General features: G+C 41.1%; 1 protein-coding gene across 5 annotated transcripts in view; it reads left to right on the forward strand.

Annotated features, from left to right (window-relative positions):
• Nucleotides 1–26,827, forward strand: part of CUX1 (cut like homeobox 1) — a 268,484-nt gene that overhangs the window by 122,516 nt on the left and 119,141 nt on the right. For all 5 annotated transcript variants that reach the window (XM_032200836.1, XM_032200831.1, XM_032200835.1 and 2 more), the window contains exons 5-8: nucleotides 10,951–11,088; nucleotides 14,431–14,554; nucleotides 16,522–16,598; nucleotides 17,419–17,485. In XM_032200836.1, the coding sequence (XP_032056727.1) occupies nucleotides 10,951–11,088; nucleotides 14,431–14,554; nucleotides 16,522–16,598; nucleotides 17,419–17,485 (406 nt within the window). The remainder of the gene's footprint in view (nucleotides 1–10,950; nucleotides 11,089–14,430; nucleotides 14,555–16,521; nucleotides 16,599–17,418; nucleotides 17,486–26,827) is intronic.

Genomic DNA, 26,827 nt, shown 5'->3' on the forward strand with positions numbered 1-26,827 from the left:
GCTTTTAGCTCTGAAATCCTGCGATGTTTTCTTTTCAGTGCAAGAAGGGAGCTATGATGTTTTGAGAAAGCTATGACTGGAATGCTGCAGAGTGGTTATTTAGCATTAAGCATCACTGTTACATGACAAGGGTGCAATTTTATCAGACGTTCAATATCCTTTATAGGACCATATAATAATTGCAGCTGAAGTCTAATTCCCAGCAGCCAATTTTATGGTTCTCGAGGAAAGCATGTATTCCTCTCTTCGGTAATAATGTGCACACTTTATATAATTAAAAAGGACTTCTATTTTAATTTTAGTATAAAATGATCTGTATTGAAACTCTGGCTACGGTGCTTTGTGGATTCAGCTAAGCTTAATGATTTTCTTTCCTGACTTGACCAGAGTTTTCACTCAGGCTCTCCAGTGAAGAATTTGTGGGAAGGCTGGTATTTTGTGAATTTTCCTGTATACATCAAGTGGTTTTCTCTTTAAATGATAAAATAGACCTTTTCAGATCTCTCCCCAGTTTATGTCACTGTTAAAATAGCATTATCATCAGTGTGTTCTGCAAAATACATCCTTCTGAAAGGAAAGTACGTATCACAGAAAACACTTTGGTTTATGTGCAGTTATACGGTTGTAATTCTCACCCCGATCATTCTGTCTTGCTGGAGACTGAACATTTTTAATTAATGGAATTAATTTTCTCATTTAATTGCCTTATTTTCAGTATGCAGCACAGAGCTAGAGAAAAGTGAATGCTGCCACATGAATTGCACTAATCAACAAGGTTGTCACAACTTACCTTTAAAAATAATGTGAATGTATTTATTTTGAGGTAAAGGGAGGTTCGGTTTGTATTTTAAGGAAGCTTTTACAGCTTTAAGGAAGCTTCCATCTGTACAAGATTTCTTTCTCTCTAATTTTTTTAATAAGTGCATTATGCTATCACCCTTGGCTTTCAGGGTCTTAATCTTGCAAACACTTCAAGTGAAATCAGAGCCCTATTTTGTAAGTGTGTGGAGGAGCAGTTGCAGTATGTACATAATTCTCTTTTTAACAGAAAAATATTAAGCTTGAACAACATTAAAAATTAAATATTTTTCTCTTAAAAAGGAACTGTGTTCAATGCTTGAGAAGTTTAATCTTTTTTTGTTAAACAAAACTTTGCTGTGATTTTCAAGTAAAGGTTAAAAGAGAGACCGGCGCGAATGCCAGATGATGGTATCTGCATAAACTGCACAGAATTTCACTTTACGCTGTCTCGTTATTACTGTGCAATTACTGCACAGTGCCACACTTTCATTTTCTCGGTTTTCAGCATTACTCCTGTTACGAATGGCTGCTGCGTAGGCAAAAAGAAACAACTTCTGTCTTGAAACAGAAAATTTTCTATCTTGCTGTGGCAACGATTAAACCAAATTTGGGTGCCAGCGCTCATTTCCTCTAACAAGTGTTGGTGCGTACTTTGCAGTACTGCTAAAAACTTGCTAGCAGGGAGGAGTACCTGTCAGTTTGCCTCCTCCTGGGGCTCCCTGGACTCGGGAAACTCGAGCCATCGCTGCTGGGCTTGGGTCCCAGCCTGCAGCCTGTGCTCCTCCACCGAGGCTCAGCCCTAAGCTGGGCTCCTTCCTCTCTGCCGCCTTCCTGCCTTCAGCACGGCTGTGCCCGGCACCAACAGAGTAAGAAACTGCGTGGAGGCTTGTCAGCATACACGTTTTGAGAATGAGGGTAGGTTAACAAAAAGTTGCTCTCAGTTTGGTGGGGACTGCGCAGCTGTTGTGGGTTGAGTCACAAGCGGTGTGTGTGTATTTCTGCTTAACCTGGATCTCACCAAGAAGGAACTGAATGACTCTTACAGTGTGAAAGGGGATGTGCTTGTGTTTTTACTGGAGACTTCACAGCTCTGTTGTGGTCAAACGTGCAATTTAATGTGCATGATGTATTTTTTAGTTCAGAGGAGCCCCTATCTAAGGGAAGCATAAAATAACAGAGAGGGTAAAAAGAAGAAACACACAATTCTTTTAGTGTGCCCTGTCAAAACAATTAAAAGCAGTAACAATGAAAGATGGCTGAAGTGGAAATTTTGTCTTTCCCTTGTTCTTACCGTCATAAATTGTGTGCCCGGCCCCAGGGGCTGGACCTTGCAGAGGGAGGGGAAGGAGGGACGGGCGCCTTGTGAGAGTTTTCCGCACACCCATCGGACGCGTAGCGGTGCTGCTTGCAGTCACAGTTCTGCCCTGCCCATTCGCCCTGCCTTGCACAGGGCTAGCTTTTCCAAGGGAATATTTAGCTGTGGAAATGCAAACATCATTTAAAAGAAGTAATCAATTAAAATAAGTGTTAGGGAATTACTTCTATGGGCAGAAATCTGTTTCTTGCCCATAAAGAAAGCTTCATTCCTTTCCCAAGGAGCACAGGCTATCGGCACTGTGAGATGTAGTGCTTACATCGCTCCATTTCCCTGTGATTATTTACAGTTTAGCAACACTCTCCAGACTTGTATTGCTGCCTGGGCTACAAAAAGACTTCCATTTAAAAAGTGGTTAACGCTTGATCAGTGCTCTGTGTCAAAAGTGACATAAGAAAAAAAAAAAAAACAGTTTAGTTTTTTTTCAGAAAAGTTATCTTTTGCTTCTGCTGGAGGTGATAAATGTGTATGAAGTTGTTGTGTTCGTGTACATTACGAGACTCGTTTGGGTTGTTCTGCAGAACATAATGTTAAGCAGAAGGCATAAAGGTTAATGCCAGCCGATGGAAGTCTGTACAGACTGTTACGTACCCAGGTGAGCAGAAAGCTGCATGACGTGCTTAAATCGCAGCACAAGCACACGCACACGGCCCTGGTGCCTGCACAGGAGCAATGGCTGAGTGCAAAGAGGTGAGAAGGAAAAGAGGCTGCTCTGAGGGATCATGTTCAGCACATCCTGAACTAGAGCACTAAAAACATGGTATGAAAAAGTTAATTATCAGAGTACTTTTAATTGGGCTAATTGGTAGTTGTTTTGCAAAACTCTGTCTAGAGAGCATGATTGGGTTGTTACACCCCGAGTTTGTGGTGTACTGAGGCTGATCAGCACAGATAAGTTTCTGAGGAATGTTTCCTATTGTTACGTACGGTGTGAAAAATTTTAAGCAGTTCCATGTTTGATAAACAGTAATAGGTGCCAAAATTGTCCCCCCTTCTTGAAGAAAATATACGTAAATCAAATTGGAGATAGAAGCGTAAAATGAAAGGGCTTATATTTCTGCTGTCCCTAACTTTGCAATGGAAATGAATATTCATAACAAGTGTCTTTTCTCAACATTAGAGGGAAAACAAATCAGTATGACAGTGAGTAGTCCTAGGAGGAAAGGAAGCAAAATGAACTTACTCACGGACAACAGAAGCAGTGCATACACCCCCTCAAAGAGAGCAGTGGGGTATCTTTTTAAACACACTTGAAAATCGAATAAAATTAAGCAGAAAATTGAACGTAGTTAATACTTGAAAGAGCAAAAAGCAGTAAACCCGTGGGGCTGCAGGTAGTGATTTAGCTTGTGACTGTATCCCATCTGAAGGCACAGTCTTTGAAGCTTCACCACCACATTCAGACCAGGTAAAAAAAATAAAATAAATAAGGGACTTGTGTAAACATATTTAAAATGCCCCAGTTCTGGCTGGAAGAGAAGTCTCTACAATAACAAATCAGGGAACGTAGGCACTGGTGATTTTTCTGCAAACCGTTCTGCACACAGAAATGCCTGAGCTGGGGTGAGAAGGATGGTTTATAGCCCAGGCTGCAGAGCAGAGGTCTGGAGCGGCGTTTTGGTGGGGTCAGCCGCCGCTACTGTGCATTTTTCAGTAGGGTCTGGCTCGCCTGGGATGCTGCTCCAGCCTTGGGGCAGCCCAGCGCCGAGGAATGTGGAAGTAGCTCGTAATCACTTCAGCCTCCTTCCCTCCGGGGTCTGAATTCTGTGCCGTGCCTCGGAAATACAGCATGAAATACAATTTTGGATCTGTGCTGGCTGAGTACACGCTGGTAGGGCATACTGTTAGCGTTACATAGTTACTTTCAGATGAGGCGCAAAGTCCTGGCCAACGCTAGTCTTTTAGTTCTCATTCACTTTATCCTTACGTTTTGAAATGGATGTCACAATAACCAAAAATAGCTTTGTTACCTGAATATGTGGCTTCAAATTGGGTTTGTCTGATCACATTTTTTCTTCCGTTTTTCATGTTGAATTAATAATTGGATAAATTCCTTTGTAAAAGCTGGAATAAATATTCGAAGGAAGAAATATCCCTAAAGCACACACTTTAAAAAATTTATTGTGTGCTTGTCAAGCCCTATTTTAGTTGGTAGGCTGGAGGCACGGAAGGAAGAGGGGAGGTGCAGATAAGGGAAGGATGCAGTGAGTAGATGCAGGAAGAATGTGCAGTATAGAGCAGACAGCCCTGCTGCCTTGGGCATGTTCACCTGGAGGTGCCAACTGCAGCACTCTTGCTTTAGGGACTGGGCTTAGAGCAACCCTAACCCCAGTGACTGGAGCAGCGTTGCATATTCAGGGAAGAAGAGGCAGTATTTGATGCATGTGTGATGGGATATATTGCACTTCCCTTTGTCAGTTGCAGGAATGTGAACTGGAATTAGAATAAACCCCAGCCTGCTGAGGGTTTCGGGCTAACTACATGCAGCAGTGTTCAGGAGAAAGAAGGGATGATTGTGGCAGAAATGCTTTCAAATACAGTGGAGGGTTCTCTTTTCTTTTTATAATCTCAAAATAGGAGAAATAAAACTTTTAGCATATGAACGATTGTCTGTAACTGTCCTTTGCTTTACATTGAGCTCAGTGTGCAAGCAGTAAATTCCAATGTCTTCAGCCATTACTAGAGTATTAATGTTCAAATTGGAGCATTTTCAGTTGCAGGGGTTTCTCTTATAACTCACTAGGTCCTTTTTTAGCTGGCATATTACAGTGCCATAAAATACTGTATCACCTATTATGCATGCCCACTTTACTATTAAAAACTTCTCTAAGGATTAATTTTGGTTACTCCTTCGAAGGTAAAGGGAACTGCAACACAATTCATGAAGGAATCAATCATCAACATTGTCTTGCTTGACTTTTTTGGATACTAGGGTAGAGATGCATTTCATGATGTGGTGCAGGGCCAAAGCATCTTTTCAGCAAGTAGCCGATTGGTAGATAAATAAAGGATGTTTTCACGTAACACCCTACAAGGTCTAAGAGCCACATTCCGGCACAGGCATCCATGTGCTTGTGGTCAAAGTGGCCATATCCCATCTCACATCATTTCACTTAACCCTGTGAGCATTGCAGGGTGCTGCCACTGACAGCTTATGGTGATTAATGGGGAGCAAAGCCACCGTTATGCTGCGGCTTCCCGTCCCTGCTCAGAGGGGTCGCTTCAGAATTACTTTGCTGCTTTAGTGCTTTTGGAGGGCAGCAGAATGTGGCATTCTGCTTTCTTTCTGGTATGGAAGATGAGGGTCCCTCACCCTCTTGCAGGTGCTTTGAATTCCCTGGCACGGCCCTTACAAAATGCTCCGATGCCAGGAAGGTGAGGGGAACACTTTGAAAAATGGAAAAAATAAAAGGAAGAGAGAGATCCTAGTCCTGTGGGATGGGGGAGTAAGAAAATGTGTTTAATTCCTGATGGAAGGGAGAACCTTTTCATGTTTTTTATGAAGTGAGGAGTTGGAGAGATGATGAGCTTTGTTTCAAACGGAATTACGGCTATAACTCTTCTGTCCCTGGGCTACCGGAGTCATGGGGGAACAGGAGGAAAGTTATCATTTATTCCATGAAATCTTTGTCTCAGTCTCTCTAGGCTATTTCAATTTACCCCTGAAATTTCTGGGGAATAATTAATGAATTAATTAAGTATGCTGTGAGGTGTTTGAATATTCAAAAGCTACAATGTAATTATTATTTTTTCTAAAACACATTTTCAGGTTATTTTCAGATATGCAGCCTCCCAAGGAGGCACTTAGTGCATTACAAGCTGATGGAGCTGCCTGCGAAACAGGCACCGTGTGCCCAGAGAACCACTCGCTGCATGGCTCAGCTGGGGGCAAAAGCTTCATTCACTTGGCCGTGACATGGCTGAGCTGAACTTTTTTCCAAAAAGTTAACAGTCTACGGTAACGAAGTCAAGCTAAGGAGGGTGTGTTTATTTATTTATTTATTTATTTTATTATTTTTATTTTTTCCCTCTCCCTTATCATTTTGCGTGGGTGTTTCTTGTGAGCAATCGCTAAGCTTGGTTTGCTTACAGCATGGTTTAAGCAACACAAACAGTCTTTTCGAAACAATTGCTGTGCCTTCGGTGCATTATTTTTAGACCCCAACCTTAGGAAACACATTCCCTGTGATATAAAATATTAATTGCCCCTGTAGTCCTGGCACTGTTTCATAACTTGCTTTCCGCGCGTTTCCAGCGCTACGGGCCTGTCATGAAAAGGGAGGAGGGGAGTTAGGAGAAGCCCTTTGTTTTGGAAAAGCCTTCTCAGGAGCTCCATTTTAAGACACCGGCCAAAGTATTAGGTGCCCTTTCCCCTTTTGTGAATAAACTGAGATGAGCCCACCAGCAGCGCCTCACACCGCAGCACGGGAAGAGCATTTCCCTCAGAAGCGTGAAAAGAAACGGCGCCTTTTTATTTTATTTATTTAAATTTTTTTTTTTGGTTAGTTTCCCCGGCCCAACCCGGAGCCTTCTGAGGGCAGCGCTGCGCTTCCCGGCTCCGAGCTCCAGGCCGGGCATTGCCGCTCGCTCCCCGCGGGGCCGGGCCGGGCCGTGAGGGGCCGGGAGGTGCCGTGAGGGGCCCGCCCGGGAGGGGCCGCGAGGTGCCCGGTGCCGAGGCCACGCCAGGCCGGGGCTGCGCAGGCCTCTGCCGGCCGAGGGGACCCGGCCCGGCCTCGCGGCTCTCGGGGGGCTTGAGCCGGGCTCTGCCGCCCCCCCTCTATCCCCGATAAACGAGGGTGGTCCCAGCATACTCCGTATCTAGACAGCTTTTCATCAGTCGCTCATCAGCATGCTAATTGCTGTATGACTAATTATGCCCTGAATTCCAGTTGATTTTCTTAATGAGACAGCTGGGTTAATTATGTAATCGTATGATTACATTAGCCTAGAGTGCCCTGGCGAAAAGCGAGGCAGGCGGGAGCGTGATGTCATTGCGGGAGCAGCGCGCACAAGGGGGTGCATTCATCTCCGCTAATGACAGGGGAGGGCAGCGTACCCACAGTGCTCTTTGTGTAAACACTTAGATTGAATTATTAAGATCTGTGTCTTTTTCCAGCTCACAGAATGAGTGAGGGATTTTTTTTTTCCCTTTTTTTTTTTTCAGTGAAACCCCGTTTGGAAATTCAGCCGGGCATCGGTTGTGGGGTTTTGTCGCCAGGTTTGGGTTGTGCTGGGGCTGCAGGTGGTGAGGTGCTGCCTCCAGCGAGTAACATAACGCACTCTTTGGTCCAAATCTATCTCTAGGTTACTTAGAATGGTTTTAAACCATTCTGAAAATGCATGGTGTACATGCACAGACGGCAGCAAAAAATTGGTTCTCCTGCGCTGCTGTTCAAAAATAATTTGTCCTTGGGGCATGTATATGGTGCGAGAGTAGCCTGAGAGGTTTACTGCTGCTGCCTTGCACCGGCTTGTTTGATGTGAAGTGTTGCCTACTATATAAATAATGTTACACTTGTAACGCTGGCTAATTCTGTTCACCTCTTCATTTGCTGGGATGTGTCCATCCAGCCCCTTCATGAGCAGAGGAGCTGTCAGCAAGGGGACCAGTGCGGTGTGTGACAGCTGTGAGCACCACACCGGGCACAGGGAGCCCTGCGTGCACTGTCCCCAAAGAGCGATCCCTGGGGAAGTGACAGCGGGACCAGACTTTGGGATGCGGGTGTGGAGATGCAGCAGGTTGTTACTTCTGCTGCTGGGTCAGGGCCAGGCCTGGACATGAAGGGCACACACAGATGCATGATGCCAAGGGCTTCCTCGGGGACATGGGAGGCAACAAGCAGATAAGGGAAGTAGAACAGAGTGGGAAGAGACGGAAACAGATCTACAGAACTTCATATAAAAATGGACATCTCAGTTTACTCTTGGGCAATAATGATCTTGCTAAACACTTTTTAAGTTTTGGATGAGCAGATTCCTTTTGTCTCTGTTCTCATTTCTTATTTATCTTGTGCCTAGCAGGGATGCTGAACTTCAAGCTAGAGAAGATTCAAACCAAGGGAATAATTTGCAATGAGGTTTTTACATTGAAGTGTTAATTGAGATTATTTTTCTCTTCTACCAATTACAGAAAAGGCATTTCCTTCTTTGCTGCTGTCTATAAGCTAGTGGCATTTGATTTTTTTTTTTTCAGCATGCGTATGCCTGTTGTTTGTGTAATGAATCGAAAGTTTTGGTCCATTGCTTGTGTAAAAATTCAGTGACCTCCTGTTAAATGACATGAAACATACTTTGTAAGTCTGGTTAATATAAATAGGTATGCTTTTTCATGCATGCATATGTTGGGAAAAGGAGAGTATTCTTATTTATTTTTAAATCCACTCCATTCAGGTAAGAAAAGAGTTGCACTGGCTGTATGGTTTGTACGGGTTTCTGATTAATTGATGTTTATAAATGCTCCAGAAATCATGGTCCTCCTTTAGTTGTTTTTTTGAGATAAAAGAGCATGTTGGAGCTTGCCATGAGAAATTAATTATTTCTGTCTCTGGTCAGAATGTCTCGGTCAACCTATTGTAATGCAGTGATTAGTTTTCTTTAATGCAGTTTATAAAAATTAAGTCTAAGAGGTGCTTCAGCCATGTTTTTGTGTGTTTTTTTTTTAACATGTCTTTAAGCAGTATTTAGTGGCTGCAGGCCATTAGTCCTTCAAATAGGCTCTAGTAAAGTTTGAAGTTTAATGCACAGAGACTGTTTTTACATTTTGTTTGTTCTGCAACTGTTTTGCTACTTGAACATTAACCTTTAATAGAGCTAAATTAAATATACATGTCCTGATGAATAATTATGAGATTGCAAGCATTTTCATTTTGAGCATAAAGCTTCTAAGGGATCGCAAATTTGACTAAAGGCTTAGTCATTATTCACTTTATAATGCCCATGTTATTTTTGTCTCCTAATTCCTTACCAATTTAAATTAAGAAAGCCATGTGTATTTGGAGCAGAATATGTTTTGTGGGTGTCCTGGCTTTTTACAATGGACGTTCTAAAAAGGGGGGGGGGAAGAGTGCACCCGCAGTTTTATAAAGTTCAATTTCTTTCATCGTGGCATTTTAACACACTTTTATAGAAATACCATAGCTGAAGCAAAAGGTTGTTGTTAGATATATTTGGAGGCTCCTGTAACAACTTAAGACACGGGTGGATTGAGACAATCCAACCTCTCTTTACGTTCAGCAGATGAACGTCCTGGACTAGCTCTGTCAGAGAAATGCTGAGCTGCAGAAGTGTGACAAAGCGGGCAGTCCTGCTAAAGGTCGGCGGACCTACATGGGAGAAGGGTGATGTTGTGACAGCCTGTACCTTAATTGGACCATACATAAATATTGTAGGGACTTTAACTCGTGCTACTGCTGTGACTTAAACTTTGTATTTAATTCTTTACCTGTACCCTCTGTCTCTGCCACAATAACATTTTAAGTTTGATTTATTATAAATATTTTAATATAGATAATAATAACGAAAAGTATTTGGCCTAAAAAGCATAAATGAAAAAGCTATGTAGTCATAAACTATGTATGTACAGAGAACAGATGACAAGCAACCTAGATTTTGTATTATGAACAGGGTAATGCCATAAGCTGTTGAAGAACTGAAGTAACAAAATGCAGCAGACTGCTACTTACAATGTCTCTGAGCTCAACATAACCCAGTACTATTCTTTTATAAACTATGAAACAACGCTGGCATATTGAAAAAACACACAGGCTCATGCTTAATGTGTTAACAGAGGTACAATAGACTTATTATGTGTTTCCAGAGACTGAGGGTGGTCTGAAAAATTAATGACTGTGGTGGTTGAAAATTAAGTGAACTCCCTAATATATACTGTTGTTGATCCACTGAGTTTGGTGTTTAGCATTCCTCAACAGGAGACTAAATCTTTGCAGCCATTTCACAAGAGATGCTGGCGCCCATAACAGAAATGTATTCAATAATCTTTTATAAGTCCATCGGACTCCAGCATTTTCCTATTCTGACTGGGAAGAAATCCCAGAATAAATCACGCGTGCGTACATGTCAGGTGTGTGCTAGGGACTCTCTTCAGTGGAAGGGAACCAACATGGAAGAATTAATTTTGTGAGAACTTACAAACTAATTTCTAATTTTTATTCGATTAGTAGTATGCGAAAAATAGGGAATAAGGGTCACAAAATCCAAGCTTCATAGAATTAATTAAATTTACACAATACTTCAGATAGTTATTGATCTGCCACTCTGAAAAAATACAGCTCAGATCTCTATAATCAAATAAACTTTTAGTGCTCAGCTGTGCAGGAGGACACAATTTTCATCAGAAATTCACTCCTGCAAAAGTGGAGGTATTTAAAGGACACCAGCTGTCAGTGGGTGGTACTTTTTGGATTACTTTTTTCCCCTGAAGTTCTCATTTTAAAAACAAAAATATGAAACTTCAAGCTGTCACATACCTTTGCATCATGACTGTCTGCACCCTGGGCGAACTGCCCTGTGGATAAAAGCCACAATGAGGAAAGCACACTTCAATTTAAAGGGTAGCATAGGTAAAGTTAACCAGCCATATTTTTTTAATCACACAGGACATGGAGTAATCAACATATGGAAAAAGTAATTCAAACTAGGGCCTGGTCACTTAAACTAGGTATTAATAGAGAAAAAGGGACACTTGGGCTCTGAGCTGTTTGAGTCACAGAAGTGTTACTGTTATCTTACATTTTATTTTACCATTTCTTTTTTAGATCCAGTTCCAGCCTTGGATTTAGGACAGCAACTTCAGCTCAAGGTTCAACGTATGCACGATATTGAAACAGAAAACCAGAAACTTAGGGAAACTCTAGAGGAATACAACAAAGAATTCGCTGAGGTGAAAAATCAGGGTAGGTTGCAAATGTGTGTGTTTACCAGCTTTTAATGGATACTGAAATTTAAACACTGGGATGAAATTCAGTTTTATTTCATACAGGTAGAGTTGACAGTAGGTAGAATTGAAAGTCAGTAAAGAGAGTACAATAGTCTATTATTGCCATTTTTGCATATACATATGACTTTGGGTTAGACTCACTGCATTTCTTTAGAAGTCTTCTGTAGTACCACGTCGGAATGTGAAGCTGTTATTTGGTTGTAGCCTCCAGCACTGCCTGGAAACAACACCATTGGCTGAAGTTATATGTAGACTCTATATGATAGACCACACTGCTACTGACATCAAGCTGAATGTGCATGTGGGTGCATGTAGTACACAGACACACGCACAAAAAACCAACAGTATTTCATACATGGATACAAACCTGAAAAATGGACTTTTCCTGTACTCTGTTTTTCCCTTACGTAAATCTGAAATGTGTTGCTGGAGTACATGCAGCATACATATTTTACATTTACTCCAGGGACTATCCAAAGAACAATGTAAACACAAGCTAATACTGTTTAATTAAGTAAGTTTTAATGAGACCAGAGATTTAAAGCCTGTTGTCGTTAAGACTGTTAAGTTTTCTTGTACTTCAAAAGAACGTGTTTCTTTCACCAGGAAACAAAATTTGCTTAGTTGTACACCTACTTCCCTGTACATGGGACTTGTCATTTCCATATTCAATACTATGTTCTGTCTGGTACAAAGGTAAATTTTCAAGGAAAATTTGGAAAAATTGAGGTTTTCTTATACTATGGAACCTTTGCACTGAAATGGGTAACATTTGAAAGCAGCATTAGCAACTAGGTTGGATCTCTTGTCTCATTTTCAGCAGAAGAAGCACCTGTGCACCTACAGTTTTGCTGTTAACATAGAGGGTGTGGGCCATGGGGAGGATAGGTTCCAGCATGCAAAGATTCAGGCTGCACTGCAAAAGATGAGCTGTAATGCTCTACACCAACAGTCTTTTGCTGGAAATGCACAATAATTGCAGGTCACTGCAGTTTTCCTGAGGCTCTGTGTCCCATACACTCAGACATGACATAGGAATTCATCCCAGAAAGTAGAAAAGATTTTGATTTCCATAGTTCCATGCTGCAACTACATGTAAACTGCTTTTTGGTTTTGGTTTTGTTTTTTTTTATTTCCCCAGTGTGCACTAACTTCCTTTCTGTTTTGCCACTCTAGTGTTTGCGCTGTTTTTGACGCCTGTGCAATAGTTTTACGCTCTATTTCAAACAGGGTTTAATAAGATATCCAGGGAAAAGTGTGTTGTTAGCTAAGGGTGCTTTTATCAGTTAATCTCTTTGTTTGGAGGAGGGCTGTATACAAGCTGTACAATGCCTTTAAGAAACTTCTTCCAAAACTGGTATAAATGGCAGTGGCTAACAAGCTGCAGCTGACCTGAACAGTAAAGGAGGCACTTAGTTCTTCCAGCAGTGTAGGGGATTAGATTGTGCCTAAAGGTAAAAACGGATTTGTCACAAAAGTCATATTTTTCCCTGCATTTGTGCACTTCTTGCATTAAATTTAGTGCTTTTGTTTCCTTTTTAAAATGAAGCATTCAGAATTGGTAAGGTGCAACTCTGTGCGTTTCCTTGAGATTGTTAGAATGGAAGCTACTTATTTCGCTCTGTGCTTCTTCATGTACCTGAATACTTTGGTACAGCTCACGTGTGAAAATACTAGCAGCAAAGGTACCTCCTGCACAAATAGTGCATCCTTCATCTGTATGAATGAACATCTTTTTGCATGTGTGAAGAGCATCCTTTGCTTATTCAGGAGATGATCAAAATTCCTATTTCCCAGATCTCAGAGAAGAATTTCCCCTTGCTCTTTTTTTTTTTTTTTTAAGTCATGTCCCTTTCATGGCTTATTAATCTGTAATGAGACTCATCTGATTTTTGCATGGCTAGCAAAATCCCAGTCCTTCATTCACAAGTAGCCGGTTTGCTGGCAGTCACATTTTACCGCTCTCCCCCCGTTCTTGTGGTCTCTGTGGTCCCAGCTGCCTTTGGTATAATTCCCAGCCAGCAGACCTTATCACCAGGTATCTGCTGCCTGGTGTGACAGTTCTCTAGTCAAGTCTAAAAGTGCAGGCTTTTAAAGGATTATGCTCGGTTTTGTGTGTATTACTGAGATATTTTTTTTAAGTCGTGAGGCTTTACTTTTCATAGCAAAGTTTGTCTTTCTCCCATATTTCTGCCGAATGAGAAACAATTTGTATCCAAAGGTATTTTTCCTAAAGCATTGTTAATGGCAGCTGCTAATAAGCTGATGCCTTTAAACCACCCCATCTCTCTGTAAGTACATTGAAGTGTATTGCTAGCTGTGAGTCTTCTGGCAGTCTGACGCTTTTTCCAAATTCCATTATTGTTACAAAGCATACTCTGGTGAATGTCCTGCTTTTCCTCTGATGAGCCCTATAAGGATCTGGTCCTTTCCTGTGGGTGGGATCAGAGGGCTTTCATGTAGGAGCGGATGAGGGCATGCAGCAAGACACTGTCCATCAGAGGCTCCGTGGTGACTCTTCAGGTTTCTGCCTCTTCTCTCATCTGTTACCAGGCACAGTTAATGCAAGAAAGCTTCTTTATCTGAGAGCAGGGTTTCTTCAGATTTCCTGGAAGACTGCAAGCACACTCTCAGAGCTGTAGCAATTGATGCTTGTGCATAAAACCCAGTGTGGATGACAAGGCAGTCAGAGCAACGGGAACACGAGGGGCTCCAGAGTGTCTGTTGCATCTGATCTACTGTTAATACAGCAGTTAAATCTTAACTGCCATATTTGTCATCAGTTGTGAAGCAGAACATAGCTATATCCCAGATATGTGTTCAATTAGTGTTAGATTGCATCTGTGCATGAACCATAGTAAAACTGCCTCTTTTTACACGAGCACAGTTATGTGAATTAACTGTCCTGTGTGTAAATGCATACTTAAACCCGCACTGGGACTTTATTAATCTCCACTCAGCAGCAAGCTAATTTGAGACTAGTCAATAAGGTGATATTATATTTTACAATTGATTTTTTTTTCTTTTTTTTTTTTTTTTTTTTTTAAAGTCATGTTAAAGGAACCTTCACTCTGCTTTCCAGCAAACTCCATTGATTCTTCTCAACCTAAACGCTTAAAGTTCAATTTAACATTTAGGGAGTAAAAGGTCTCCAAAGGGACTCATATCCATTGATTTTGTGTCAGAGTTGAAGAGCTAAAGTTTAAAACACACTGAGCCTACAGGGTAAAGAAAGCTGTGTGTTGTGGAGCCACGTGGAGCCATGTAAACTCATTCTTTCCCTATTGTTTTTCTGTAGAGGTTACAATAAAAGCACTTAAAGAGAAAATCCGAGAATATGAACAGACCCTGAAGAACCAAGCTGAGAATATAGCTCTTGAAAAAGAACAAAAATTACAAAATGATTTCGCGGAGAAGGAGAGGTGAGTGTGCATGTGTGCTCTGTAGGTACTGTAGGGGAGAGATGTATTTTTCTGTTTAATCCTCCCAGCCAGGATCCTTTCTTTGGTGTGCTGAGACAGCTCATATATTGAGTGATTCTGGTGATTTATGTGTTTGACACAGAATCATTTGATACTCAACTTTGCACAGAAAAACAATCGTGAAAGTGTAGGAGTAAAACAAGGACAGATTGTTGCTTGGCGGTAGTGTTGTGTGGGGGGTGTCATGTTCAGAAGGGTGCAAACCTGCTTTTATTCTTCACTAGCTGCATTGTCCTTTGTGACACTAATCTTTCTCCATTAGCCGACAGTGTAATTCAGTCCACTGTGTCCACTTTGTGTGTCAGAGTATCACAGTACAATCTGTACAACCCTGAGCTATTTCAGATGAAACACTGTACTCAAGAGGTGCATCACCCCTGCCGGTATGGCCATGTTTAAGAAGGGGCCTGTGTTCCTGAACTAGAACTTTATCCTCAAAATAGCTTGCACAGTCCTGTGTTAACAAGTATTTTAATTTTTACATTACTGTAATTTTTTTTCTTGAAGCATCTTGGATGCATTTCTAATCTTTTGCAAATGAGTAAGGAATGTTTGAATCTTGTAAGCTAGTGGGCAAACAAATCTGGCAGAACAAGACCAAGGGTCTTAAGAGGGAGTGCTTTCAAGCCAAGTTCCCTACCTTGAGAACTTATTTCTGCCATGGAGCGGTAACACTGAAGCTAACATATTCAACTTGCTGCGAAAGCCCGTGAGTTTACATGAGCTTTTCAGTTGGCACATTGGTAGTTTAAATTCAGATCTGAGTGGGAAAAACCTACCTGTGAATGCCAAGGTTTTTTTATTCATCGATACCTGTGGTTACTCTCCGATAAGTAACATGCAAACAGTGACTTTAAAAAGAGCAATATAGAAATGTGTAAATATGAAACAAAATGGCAGGTCATTGAATGCAGATAACAAAAACAAGCATGTATAAGAGAGATTTTGAGTTCTCAAAGCATATAATTTGGTATGAAGGGAACTGATGCATGTTTCTTGCTATAAATAGTTATCAACCTGGTCAGCAGTGTTGGAGAATAAATTTATGTACTCTATAGACCACAAGTAGGATGCTGGTAGTTTTATAAGCCAATTCACAATTCAAAAATCTGCAGAATATCTTAAAAGCAGTGTTATAAAAAGCAGTGTCTTCTGGGAGGTGTCGGATAAGCTCCCTTCCAAAGAGGAGTTTTATAACTTCTTTTGTCCACCCTTGAGCAAAGGGTGTAGCGCCTGTATGGCAAGATGATGTTAAAATGTATACTGCTGACATAAACAAGAAAATATTGCCTGTGGACATAAGAAATGTGAGCATACTAGAGGTCTGATCGTGTTATATAGAAAATATCAATGTGAAATTTGTTTTGAAATATGCAGATTTTTTTTTAAAGTAGCTAATAATGTTATTGCATTTGGCATCCATTACAGCTACGATGAAACAGCTGCCACATCTATTCAGTATATCACTTAATGGCAAGAAATTTCTTCATTATGACAGTAAAATGGAAATGTATCATTCTTCTTGTACTAACTTTGTACAACAGAGGGTGCTTGGTGACAATTTTCTTAATGTGTGTGACATTTCCAAAACAAATTATGCTCAAGAAAACCTTCCACCGAAGTTGTCATTTATATAGCAGTCAACTCTTGTATAATGTTCACAGCTTATGTTATGAGGTGGCTACACTGCTAAAATTTTAATAAGTGGGACTGCAAAGTATGAACAGTACTGCAATGTGACATGATTTATGGGTCCCATTGAAGCACCTTGTAGTCTGTGTGGTGTTGTCAGTTGTCTGATTACAGATGAGACAGTTAATCACTCTATCTTCCAAATTTGCAAAATACAGATAAGTTGTTTAACATGATTACGAGCTCTGTTCTCACCTCTTCTTTTCCCTTTATAGAAAATTGCAGGAGACACAGATGTCGACAGCCTCAAAGCTGGAAGAAGCCGAACACAAAGTTCAAGCTTTGCAAACAGGTTTGGCATCGCTATTCTGACCTATACCATTGCTCAGGCTGGAGGTGAGAGGACAGAGATCGTTAGCTGAGTCAGGACTGTGTGTGATCCAGCTCTTGCAAGCGCAGAGAGATCCAACAGAGTTTGAACGTGCTTGGTGAATCAGAGCTTCTTTGGGGCTTCACACCTTAAGTGAACACTTGGGTTGCAGCCAGTCTGTTGGTAAACACAGTGGACAAGGCCAAGCACGAAGCACGTACAGAACTAGAACAACACAGCAATTAAAACAGGCTATGGAACTTTGCATCCATGTTGTGTTTTGCTCTGGTTTCACACATTTCTGAACTATGATAAATATTTATAGTGGTCTGAGTTCAGTATGAGCCCAATTTCCACCAGTGTTCCTTGCCTGTTCCTGTGACTTGCTTGCCATTAATACTTCTGTTCATCTCTGCAGTTTTATATATTCCAGCTTGGGATACATTTGTTTTTGTTTCCTTTGAGGACACAAGAAATGTTATTCCCTGAATTACTGCAATAAATATTTCAAATGAATAAGCAATTTAGCCAGCTTAATAAGAAATGAATAATGTCTAGCTTTGTTTAAGTAGAATAGAAATTGGAAATTTTTGCAATGTAAAAGTAATACCATACAAAATTGTGAAAAATCAAGATACGTTTTGCTAAGTCATAATGGTTTGCCTAGGTAGAAAGATAGAGCAAAGCATTTTTCATCAGGAGGTATACAGCTTTATTTATGGCTCAGTAAAAAAAATGGAGTAGTCTTTTTGCTTTTCACTACTGTTACAGTGCTGTAATGCTTCATGTTTATGCCTTTTAGCCTTGGAAAAAACCAGAACAGAACTATTTGATCTGAAAACAAAATATGATGAAGAAACTACTGCAAAGTAAGATTTCACTGTTTTCTTCCTATTTCTTTCTTCAAGGTATCACTGGTTGTTGTTTTTTTTTTTGTTTGTTTGTTTTTTGGTATCCATCTTTTGAAGACAAAAGGGGTGGAAGAGGTTCAGGAGTCCAAATTTTTTTGGAACGCATTGTCATACTTTGGCCTCCTATAGAAAGATCAGGAGTCATCTTAGTTTATTCCACCCAATTCCCTGGTTGTGGCATGACAGTCATCGCTCTCCCAGGTACAAACCAAACTACACAGAGTGACATTTTTGTTAGGCTTTTGCCTTTTTGTGCATGTGTGTTAGAACATGCAGGTAGCCTCAAAAATGTATATCCTGATCTTCTTTATGGCTACTGTTTTCACTTACTCTCAGTTTAATTAACAGTCAATGCAGGAAACAAAAGAAGTGAGACAGATTTCTGCTGTTTTTCTTTAAACCTTTCATACATGTATTTAAAGGAATATAGTAATGAGAAGGAATTCTCATGACCAGCAATAATCCCAGTACTAAGCCGAAAGAGTCACTGTCTTTTGGAAATGGGATGGGAAAGGAAGAATCCATTTCAGATGGGTGCCCTGGCTTCTGTAAGAGCAAGGGATGGAAGATGCACCTCACATCCCTGTGCTGACTGGCCCTATCATGCTGGGAGGAGTGCTGTGGTCTTGTTTTTGCTGGTAGGTAAGTGCTTTCTGGTATGGCTCATTGCAGTCAGGTTTGTCAAGACCACTCAAATTGGCAATAGGTTTTAATTTCTTAGTGTATGGTTCTGCAAGCACAGAGGATTCAGTTCTTCACTGAGCATCTGGGGAGCTCAGTGCTTACAAAATTCAGTCCACAGTGGTTAAGAGTCAGTGTCCAGGGTTGAAACACCTTTTACATCATTAAAGATAAAGTTGTAGGTAATTTTGGGGGTCACTCTGTAACTCCAGTTTCGTTTGAGTTCCATATAAGGTAATTAAAATTGTTTTTTCCCCCCCTCGATTTCATCCTTCTCTAAGAGACACATGCTAATGATGTTTCTGATGGAGCCTTAAATTGCTGCAGATTGCCTTTATTTCCTTTTCTGCGCATAGCTGATGCTGGCAGATCCGTTGCTGGTATTTTGTCTTGCAGTTGATTCTGCGGCAACAGTCATAGATCAGGGCTCAGTGATTGTAGGCACCGAGCCTTGTAACCCCTGACCCTTTTCAATGTTTTTATTTGCAGAGCGTTTGCTTCGTTCGTTTTTTCAATACTATTTCCCTAAGTACCATAATTTATACTGGGCAAAAGATGTACTCTTAAACTGTTTGTTTGCACTTGTAATGCATTTCATTTTTTCAGAGGGATTCACATGGAGATGTTTTCATATAATCTTGAATATGATTCTTAGCTAATATATAGAGAATTACATCGAATTAGTAGCATCTGCAGTAACAACAAGTTTATTGTGTTCTGTAGCAGAATGATTATGGAGGCTGGTCTGGGATATAGGGATCATACAGCTGAATCCTGAAGCAGACATTAAGCATGTACTTTATCTCCCAAACTAATGTACTGTGAAAACAAACTTGTAGAACCTAATAACAGCAGAAATATTTTATCATTGTTTTGGATATTTATGGCAGGAATAGTTCTTGCATAACAGCAGTCGTCTGTGGTGGTTGTAGCCCAAATTTTGCAATATGGAAATCTAGAAAAACATGAAAAGGGAACTGAATATAGTCAGTGAAATTGAGTCATTTATTTTAATTGTAAAAGCTGGGAGAAATGTTGAAAAAACACCAATAAAAATGGTGAAAGACAGTTTGATTCTTTTCTAAAAAGAAACCCTCTTTTGATCTAAGTCTAAAAAGCTACTTGTATTGCCAATTTTAATTTTGTGTTTTAAAAACATGTGATTTTTATCTTAGGCCAGAATTGTTAGTTTTACAGACACTTATTTGATGCAGATGAATTGGAATGCCTTCAGGAAAAAAAAAGATAATTGTCAATTTTTTTTAAGCTAACAGTACTTTTAAGATTTTCAATTTTGGAGTAGATCAGTCTCTTAACTGTTTGTAACTTTGAAAAGCTTTAAAAAAAAAAAAGAAAAAGGAAAAAGAAGAAGAAGAAATACATAGTAAGAAGTCTTCAGTATCAGCATTGAGGAGTCTGGATTTTGTCCTAGTGACCAGTGGTTTTGATCTTGAAGCTGGGAATCACTTTGTCAACTTGTTTGTTTATCTTTTGGTGGTGTTTTCAAAATGTCCCAGTTCGAAGCGCTGTGTGCAGAACGAGGTATGGAGGTAACTGGCTGAGCCTGATGCTAGCAAGGCATCTTCAGACGAGATCAGTTTCTGGACTTAAAATCTTGGGTCATATTAGCTGCTGCCATCCCATTTTATAAAAATCCCCCTTCCCTTTGCCAGTGGCCAGGTACTACATGTGCAGCAGGAACAGGGATGCTCCGAGTGCCCCCTCCTCCTGGCTCCCATCACACAGATACCATGCTCACAGGGCGCCGAAGGTGTTAATGACAAAAAGAAGTTTGTTGTGTGCAGTCATCGCAGCCTGTCAGCTGGAATATCAGAAGCTGAATTTGACAAGATGGCAGCAGAAAAGTTTTCCATGTGTAGGCTTGAAGTAAAATGTAATTAGCCTTTATGTGCAGAACAAGGATCCATTGATGAATACAGCTGGTCTTTGTTTTCTTCTGTCATTGAGTGTGGGAGGTAAAAGTGTTCTTCTTCATGTTTATTAATACAAGATTCCTTAGACAAATGGCAAGCACAGTTTAATATTTGTTGGAACACAGAGGGGCTTGCCAAAACAGTTGTTGTGTAAGAGGATTTCAAGGTTTTCAGATTATAATCATCTCTGGGTTAAATAAATGAATGATTACTCTGCCTTTTTCAATTAAAGAGGCACATCCTCTCTCGAGGCCTGATACTGATTTTGTTTGCTGTCCCACACGTTTCTATCAGCAAACCTGGATTTAACCAGCACTAATGAGTTTGATCTGGAGATTCTATCAGAGCTGAAACTGAAAAGCAAACTCAGGCTTGAGTTTCATGAAAATTAAAGATTTCTTTTTTTCCACTAGTGCAACAAAATTATTTTACTTCTTCACCCTCTGTAGAAAAGAACAGGACAAAATTCATTTGTGCATTTCCTTAGTTTTCTGGGGACAAGCTGTCCTCCTTGCTAACGTGCTTTTTCACTGCTGTTTCACTGCAGAGTCCTAGCAAGTGTTTGAGGTTCCCAGCTGAGCTGTTAATGCTCCCAGCCAGAACGGTTGAATTCCAGTTCTAAATAAATTCCAGAGCCACCTCTTTGCTCCTGCCCCTTCTCTCCCCAACGTAAATGATTTCTAATTGGAAAAGGATCTTCGGTTGTAGCACATGCAGTAGGCTTGTTACATTACTGTTAACATGTGGGTTGAGGCTCCCTGCCTTTGATGAAAGAAAATATCGAATTTCACTGAAATGCTGCATTTTCACCAGTAAATGTTAAATAGTCTTGTGAGGCTTTTAGGCACTGCACCCAATTCTGCAATAAAAAACCTTTGTAAATAAGACAGAGCAAAACATGTTTAGGTTTCAGTTGTCAGTCAAAGCAGCTCTGCCCCTGTTTTTTGTTCCTATATGATTTTCTGGGAGATGCTGACTTCTTGTTCTTCTAAAAGTAGTGTACGTGTAGAAAATTAAATGGAGGAAAAAGATTTTAATATTTACTGAAGGAGTCATCCTAAAACAATTCCTTTTAACAACTTACTGAAAACACTGCTCTCCAGTATATGAAGCAGGGAACCGTTGTCCATTTATAGATCAGACTGATTATTATTTTTTGGCAATATAGTGGAGGATGGCACAGGATGGCATACTGGTGTAGCATCACTAAGACTGTACACTAGTGCAGTATTGCAAATTACCTCCACCATATAGATCCAGCTGACTTGTTTTAATCCTGGACTACATTTTAATGAAAACTAAATCAGGAAATGGCAAGAGTGCAGTTGATGAAAATGTGGCCTGTGAGCTGGCAGTCCTGCTTTGAGATAAGGGAGAGATTTTCTGATGTTTCAGGGCCTGAATCTGTAAACTAGACTCACAAGATTTCAATATCAATATTTAATCTTACTTCTCCTGTGGTGGTCACAGACGTCAGCCGGTGAGGCTGGGGACACTGGGGTGGGCACCGCATTGTATCTCTTACAAAGACTGTCTCTGCCCTAAAGAGCTTATGGTATGATATCATGACACCACACAAGAAGTTAATGAAACAACTAGGTAGGCGCTCAGGAGCAGGAGGACAAAGTAATGCCTGTTTTCATCCACGTATCCTGCTTGGAAATAAATCCTCAAGTAATCTGCACAAAGTCAGAGGTGGGTGACAGATGGGGACTGCTGGGAAGGAGGCAGGCAATGCTGTAACACAGGCAGGAGGGCTGCCGGAGAGGTAAACATCCCCTCCTGTTACCTGCACGCGAGTGCAAGGTGCTTGAGTCACCACTCCTGGGGACAGGAAGCGTTTTTGGGGGATTGGATGCCAAAATACAGGGACAGAAGGAGACGCTTGTGTTTCCTCCCTGTTTGGGGTGAAGGGTGCTCCTTCTACTGGTTATTTAGTGGATCTGTTCTTCAGGCATCGATGCAAGATAAAATTTTAAATATGTGGATTTTTGCACAAAAGGAGTGCGGGGCTGGGCTCGAAGGCAGAGGAGCAGTAATTTTAGTCATGAGAATTATTTCTACTTAAAGTTACGTGATGAAATTGGAGTTCAAGTATTCATGTGAAATCTTCTGTTATATTGGGGCAAGTCTCAGTTAACTTTGGCTTCAGGGGAATAATTCCCTATATATACCGAGAATTGAATTTGGCCTATGAATTATTTACTTTAATTTTTTTTTAACAAATCTTTCTTGTTTAAGTACTAGCTTGTACCGATATATCACTTTTCAGATGTTTGTAGTCTTCCATTTTGACAGTGCTCAGGGTCAAACTGAATAAAAAATAAAGTCGTGCTCCCTCCAGCATTACATAATTACTGTGATAGATGTCCTCAAATGCTGCTTCCCCCCATTGAGCATGAAATACTGTAGTTAGGATGGTTGTGTTGAACATGACATGAAATAGCTTCTCTTTGCTGTGCCTTTAAGGTCTTAAAGTTTCCTATTTCCTGTTCTTTTGATGAGTCATTAACTTCTAATGCTCATCTCTGGAATTATTGCTGTATTTAAAGTGATTTCCCTAAAAACAGGAGATGGAGAACTTCACTGGCCATGCGTCTTACAGCCTTTTCTCTCCTTAAATTTCCTAGTCATACAACCATCGGTGAAACCCCAGGCGTAGTGATAGTAGTGGAGGGATGAGAAAACAGTGAGGATGTTAAAAAGAACAAAATTTAAAAAAGCAAGAACAAGTGAATGTCTTGAATCTTACAGAAAGCTCTGGGTGCATTTTACAATCTGAGACATTTGTTAAAGGTTTCAGTTGTGCCTTATGCAAAACTTAACAGTCACCGTGTAACAATGTATTTCTTAAAGCTAGAAATAGAGATTAATGAAAATGCTTAATGAGATCTTCATTTCAATTTAAAGCTCTTGTGTGAAGCAGGGCTGGAAAGCTCCTGTGCAAACCAGCTTTTTTTTTTTTTTTTTTCCAAATTTTGGGTTCAGCCTCCAGTCAAAACAGAAAAATTGCAAGATAGTTATGACAATAAAGCACTCATCCATGTGAAGTGCTGGGTGCTTGCTTTGCAACGTTGTCTTTACTTTTGGGTAGGGAAACTGAGGCACAAGGAGCAAGTGTAATGCTCACAGCCAACAAGTCTGGTCTTGGCTGGAATCTAGAAATATGCGGACACCAGAAACATAAACCACAACTGGCAAGAAGAATTTTCTTGTAATCTTCAAGTGTGCATTTATGAGAACTCCATGGAAATGGAGTATTTAGAGTTTGTAGGAGTTAGTACCGGGCTGTGTTGTTTCTTCTGCTAGGCTTGTAATGCTTGCAAGTAGTTAATGTAACTTTTTGACAGCACAGTAGTGCCCTAGGTCTTTCCAGGGTTTTTATTTGTTTGCTTTTTAACCTCGAGTGAGACTGTTCAGATCCTTTTTCTAGTGTAGCCTAAAAGCTGGTGTTATTTAACAGCCCAAAGTAGAAAAAAATAGCCTTAGGGTATTCCAGCATATTCTAGTCATCACCCTGTTACGTTATCTGTAACCTTGGGTTGACATGAGATCCTAAGCTGCAAATCTTTAAATAAATACAGAATATTGCACCAAAGGGTCTTACCCTACTGTGCTTGCCATGCTGGTGGTCATCCTGACTACAGCAGCTACAGCAGTTCTGACCTGGGTGTGAAATCACAGGGAAGAGGCTGGAGTGTCCTCGGTTCATGAGTCTCATGAGGTGAGAAGGGGCAGAATGGGCCCTGTCCTGGCCATCCTCACGTGCCCTTGCTGGAACCAGACCTCCTCAGGCTCCTGCAGGATGCGTCCTTCTGCCGAGCAGCAGAGACCACCAGCGTCTTCCTGCAGCCCCAGCCTGCCACCAGGGACCTGCATGCCCTGCGAGCCTGACAATAGGGCAGCCCAGTTCTTTGGAGTGGTCTTGTCAGGGTAGCTTATTTTTATCAGGAACAGCTGGACTCGGTGAGGTGCATGTGGGGGCTTCGTGAGGATGAGGAGCGAGTTATGGGGAAACAGCCCCCTTCTCGAGGCAAAGGCCCATCTGCACCCAAGCACGCGCAGGGCTTGGGCCTCCACGTCCTGGTCTGCTGGGCTTGGTTGTCATGCAGCATTCTCATGGAGGTCTACAAAGGATAATACCTATTTTTTTTGAATGCAGAGTACCAAAGCAACAGAGTAATTTTGCTATAGTACCACTCGTGAGGTCTTGGCCTCGATAGCAAGGAGGCTGTGTGGTACTGCCCTGGCTCCTCGGCACGGCTGCTGCTAGGCTGAGGCTGTGGGGAAAGCCATCAGGAGGAATCCGTCAGTCATCAGAAGCGAATGGTTCATCTGTTTTCGAGAGGGACCTGTCCTGTACGATACGCCGGATGACCTATTTCCAGTCACAAAGCAAAGCTCTCCATCAGGCTCTCAGTTAAGCTGGCAGTTCTTGCGGTAGCCTCCACCTAGCTGTGCATTTAATACGTAGGCTTTCTGTACTGGCATTTACTTGAGCCTCTCCTTGCGCTCAGAAAATGGATTCCAGCTGCGTTTCCCACTCCCACGCAATAATAGTGCGGGTGAAAAAATGAGTCACGTCGTGTGTGTTGTGCTGCCTCGCTTCATGGAAAAAGATGGCCACCCTGAACGAGAAGGGGTGTTGAGGAAACTTTGTGAGGGCCTGAGCACAAAAACACTGGGTCCTAGAAAACGGACTTTCTCCTTCCTTTATCTCCTTTCCCTTTGGAAAGCCGTGTGTTTGCCATGGGAGCTGGGGGATCCACTCTGCCATGTCCTGCATTGCTCCACACAGACAGCACTTGCACTCATCCATTGTTTTCATTTCACTTTTTTGTTTGGCTTTCTAGAACAGGAACATATTCATAGTCACTGTCAGTGGCTATATCTGGCCCAACCTTCATTAAAGTGTCCATATGCTGTTTCCTCATTAGACAGGTTTTTCAGCTTCTCATTAACAATGTACCTAAATGTGTTTCATCCCTTCCCTGCCTTAAAATGTTACTGCGATGCCACAGCTGTAAGCCACCTTACTACAGAAACAAGAGTATTATACTTTCCATAATTGCTTTAAAAATGTATTTCTGTTTTGGTTTTGCCACCTTATCTGTTAGTTCCGTTGATATTGGGAATTTTTAGGTGTTCACATTGCATGGGGTAAAGTCTGCAGAACAAAATCCTACAGCTGCATAGCGATGCACGTCTTCTCTGCCACCAATGATGGCTTTCAAACTTCTGACAAGTTTTTCCCCTGCTCACCTCATGTAAATCTTTGACTTCCATTTTAACCCTTATCCTTAATGCGTGTGGCTGAAGCACAGCTCAGGGAGAAGTATCTGCACTGGACATCAGGGAAGCATGTCCTATCTGGTTCAGCCTCTTCTAATCATCCTGGAGACATCACTTAATGGGAACTAAGAAATATTGTCTCATTTACATATCCTCTGATCTCAATTAAAAGACAATAACGCCATGTGAGATTGCAGTTTTGTATGCCACAGAAAATATCTGGTATGATGAAACCTCAAATGAATCTTATTATCTTGAAATTTTTAAAGAATGTTTTAATGAATGTGTTTTTTAAAATTGTATCTTTGAATAAGAAGCTGAGAATCCCAAACATAAGGAGCTAGGAACCAGGACCGAGCACTAATTCAGGGATTTGGAAGAGAAATGTTGGCCAGCTCGTGGAGCAGAAGGGATAAGGCAGTATGGTGCAGGCACTAAAACCAAGAAAAACAATAGACAGCGTGCAGGCCTGTTAATAACTTCATTAGCATTCATGTAAAGCATTAAACAAACAAATGCATTTACAATCCTGTGAGCCTGATATTATTAACCCTTAACATTTATCTAGTGTGTTTCTGGAGAGGCAGATCACAGCAAAGGCTAATTAACAGCCTTTCTTCCCTGTGTTTTTTTTTGTAACATGTTGGGAAACTGAGTCACGAGGAGTCTGGTCAGGGATGCAGAGGGCAATCAATATTGCAGCAAGGATCAAAAGTAGGATATCAAATCACTGGCTAGAAGGACGGGCTGCTTCTTCCCATTTTCACTTAGATACGTCTTGATGCTGATTGAACACTTGCTGATTGGATTTCATGGCTTTTAAGTGCCTTTTAGCAAGACGTTTTGAACAAGAAATGAATTTGACTGAAGCACTACCTTAGCGTTACCGGTCTTTTGTAGTAGTCTTTCAGTGGCTCGTAACAGATGGTCTTTGGTTACTTGTGATCAGCAACTACACAACCTGTCTTCATTCCTTCCCTCAAAATAATGAACTTACAACTGATTACAGGATCCCCCCCAGCTAGGTGCTTTGTCCTGCCAGATGACAAACGTGCCCTCCTGCACCTTCTCCTGAACAATCTCCTGGCTGGACCACTCAAACCCAGCATTGCTGGGCTGGAGTCAGCCAGGTTCCCAGCTGTACTGATGAGTGTAGGCCTGATTGAGTTGGACACCTATAACTGTTCCCCTTCAGGTGCATGTGACTGCGTTGGCAGTGATACAGAAGCCATAGCCTTCAGGACAAAGCAATATTTATTTGTTTTACAGAATAGAAAGCATTCTAACAAAGGATTAAACCCAAGAAAGGTTTGAAAGTTTTGTTTCTTAGAGCTTTGCTAGTTCTGTTATCCCACCTGTAGTGCTCTTTCTGGGCTCAGTTACTCAAAAATAA

This window comes from Aythya fuligula, chromosome 20 (assembly GCF_009819795.1).
Source record: "Aythya fuligula isolate bAytFul2 chromosome 20, bAytFul2.pri, whole genome shotgun sequence".
Taxonomy (NCBI): domain Eukaryota; kingdom Metazoa; phylum Chordata; class Aves; order Anseriformes; family Anatidae; genus Aythya; species Aythya fuligula.